The 3258-nt window shown below is 47.0% G+C and overlaps 1 protein-coding gene across 1 annotated transcript; it reads right to left on the reverse strand.

Moving 5' to 3' along the window:
* Positions 1-1176: 1176 nt before the first annotated feature.
* Positions 1177-2612, reverse strand: LOC309822302 (trafficking protein particle complex subunit 12-like; the record flags this gene model as incomplete). Its single annotated transcript, XM_082654030.1, is given in 2 exon segments — positions 1177-1782; positions 1786-2612. Coding segments are annotated over 2 exon segments (1332 nt in total). The 5' UTR covers positions 2512-2612.
* Between the last annotated feature and the right edge of the window lie 646 nt (positions 2613-3258).

The raw sequence follows: 3258 nt of genomic DNA on the forward strand, positions 1-3258 counted from the left end.
TTTAAAACTAGGAAGTAAGATATAGACTCTATTTGAGAAACTGAACATAGGCATTCCACAACTTCCAAAAGATGAGAAAAATAGTCCAATAAAAATCACTCAAGTAACTGATAGTATGTACATAACTCTTCCCCACCCACGACTCAAAGGAAATCATTAACGCCACAATGAATGACACCACTGAAGTGATTAAAATGTCTTTCTCCAGAGGCTGTGACATTCATTTCCCTGTAAGTTAACAATCTCAGAATACTCTGACATTACTTAGGAAAATACACTGAGAAACTCTTCCCTAGTCTTAAAGACGAGAGCAATTATTTTAGGACATAATTAAAATGCCAGGGCAAGGTAACGGTCTTTTTATGAATACATTTCCCACCTTAAACAGGTCTCCTTGTTAGGACTATTAATAAAATTTCTACTGGCCTCAAGTATTTTCAATGTATGAAAAACAATCAAACCACTGCATACATTTATTAACAGCAGGAATAATCAAAGGAGGTAAAAGATGGCCTGAGAATTAATGACACTGACTGTGTGTGGCTCCGTGTGTCTTCTCTAAGCTTATCATTACAAGTCACACTTTGGGTACAGCCGACTGCTCACGACACTGGCCAAGTAAAGGGAACGACAGCGGCCCACTGCACAAGGGAGACATGTTCATTCCACCAGATTCATGTGGCCGTGGACACAGTTACCTTCTAAGACCTGTAACTTCATTAACAAACGATAATGCATAGAGACACTTAAAGGTTTGCTGTTCCCTCTCTCTTTTAAAAATAGAATATCTCCACATCTTTCCTTCCCAAAGCTTCTCATTCATGGGAATAAGTCTAGAATCACTTCAGTGAAAGAAACTCAATGAAACATTTGATTTACATTTACTAAAAACTAAACTTTATTTGGTTTCAACGTGAAAATGTCAGCAAACCACCTAAGCAAGTGTTTCTTTCTTCTTTTCTTTTTTTTAGGTCTCTCTCTCTCTCTTTTCTTTAAGCAAGTGTTTCTTACTGACCTTTTTGAGGACACAAGCTTTTGTAACATCATAAAAGATGCTGTGGGGCAGACAGTTTCCAGTGGCTCACAGGCCACCAGAAGCATCTGCCCCGCCCAGCTTAAAATGCCTGCAGTCAGAGTTTCCTATTTCAGAACAGCGTCTCTGTCTGGTGTTTGCACTTACTCAATGAGCTGTTTCAATCCAACAAAAGACTGTTCTACCGAGTTGGCGTTTAAGACCTGTTTCTTTGCTGCAGCTTTTTCACCCAGGAAGCGAAGCATTAAGTCTTTAACTGCATCTCCCTGGATGTTGTCGAACTTGAGGCCCGGCATGGTGAGGTCCTCCTTGCCCACGAACACCGTGCTGCACTGCTGGGTGGTGACTGAAGTCAGCACGCTCCTGGTCGCCTCCCCGGGAATCCAGGCGTCGTTTCTCCGGTCCATCTCGCTCATGCTCAGGGCGGTGGCAAAGGGGTCCTCGCTCCCGGCAAACACAGCCTGGATCTGTGAAAACGGTTTTGGAGACTGAGGAATTTCCAGAGAAGCTGTGGAAACACCTGACTCTGATCTTTCCGTCCCTGGGGAGTAAGAAGGGTCAGCAGAACCCAGGGAGTCTTCCCCCACTGGGGTAGCGGCGAGTGAAGACAAGCTTTCAGGAATCGAAGGGCTGGCGTTGGGATTACTGACGGAGATGAAGGTGGAGGTTGTGAAGGAATCAAAGAAGTCCGAGGCCAAGGAGTTAGTGCTGGTTGTATCGCCAAAAAATTTGCTCAGGCTAGGGCTCGGCTAGACCACCTGAGGAGGGGTCCTGGCGGCCGCTTCGCTCACGCCGCTGAAACTGGGCGATTTCACCATCTGGGACTCGAAGCCATCGCGCAGGACCTGGGGCTGGGAGCCGGCGGGCGGCGGCTGGCTGAAGATGGTGCACATGGGCACCGGCTCGTCTTTGGGGGACGGCTGCCGGGGGGACAGCCCTGATGCCGGCCCTGCTGCGGGCGCCCTCACGTCCCCTGGGCCCAAGTCCTCTGCACCCTCGTGCTCAAAGGTGGGCAGGTCTTTCACCTCCTCTTGCTCTGGGTCTTCCTTCAACGATGCTCTGCTGTCGGGGGTCATGTCCGAGACGTCTTTAGGTGTGTCCTCTCCCTCACTTTCACCATCATCACTCAGAGCGTCCAGCGCTTCTTCATCGACGACGCTTTCCCGTCTGTGATCTGCGCCGCCTTCTGCAGTCTCCACGACATCCTGCAAACAACCCAGGTCCCCCGCGCCATCCTCGCTGTTGTTCGGGGAATCAGAGATGAGGACGCTCTCCATCATGGGCTCGTCGAGCTTGTCCACTAAGTTATTCGAGTCTTCTGACCCAAACTCGTCTCCACCGAGATCAATAGTTTCCTCATGATAGAGGAGCTGCCGCTGGTCTTCCCGGGGCCCTTGCGGAGCCATGCTCTGGGCTGGCCCCTCGGCTGGGCCGCTCTGCTCGGGCGCCTGCTGCTCCGCACCTCTAGCACTCTCCATGGTCACCTGCCACCGGCCCCCTGGGGTTGGAGAAAGGGTCACCTACAGCCGTAACCCAGGGGGCAAGAAGGATAGAGGAAGCCGGGAAAGAGTGACTGGAATCGACGCCTCCTGCGGCTTCTGCGCCTGCGCGCGCCTGCTCCCGCGCATGCCCAGTCAGCAAATAGTTTTTAATGCCATTTGTGTCATATAAAAAGTTTCCACAAAATCATGGACCTCTTTTGTTGCATTGGTCCATTTGTCTAACCCTTACCCAATGCCAAATGTCTTAATTACTATGGTTTTAAATAATAATTCTTGATATTTTAATAATTTAATAATTCTTATTCTATGGTAAGGCAATTTATCATCTTTTTTTCCTAAAACTTGATTCTGTCCTCTTCTTCTTCCATGTGATTTATAGGACAAGCTTTTCAAAATCCATGAAAAATTAGAGTTTTACTTAAAATTTCACTGAATATCTAGAATAACTTTGGAGGACTGAGATCTTTATGATATAATCTTTCTATCCATGAACATATACTATATCTCTCAATGGATTCATGTCATTTTGACTTTCAAAAATATTTCATAATTTTCTCCATGAAGACATTAAATACCTTATGTTAAATTTACCCCTTAATACCTTACAGTGTTATGTTGTTATATATTCCTCTTTGCTACTTCTGGTGTTTTAAGATGGCTATTAACATTTGTAGGTCTTCCCTGGTGGCGCAGTGGTTGAGAGTCCACCTGCCGATGCAGGGG

The sequence above is a fragment of the Grampus griseus genome (assembly GCF_964374135.1).
Source record: "Grampus griseus genome assembly, chromosome: 4".
In the NCBI taxonomy this organism is placed as follows: Eukaryota; Metazoa; Chordata; class Mammalia; order Artiodactyla; family Delphinidae; genus Grampus; species Grampus griseus.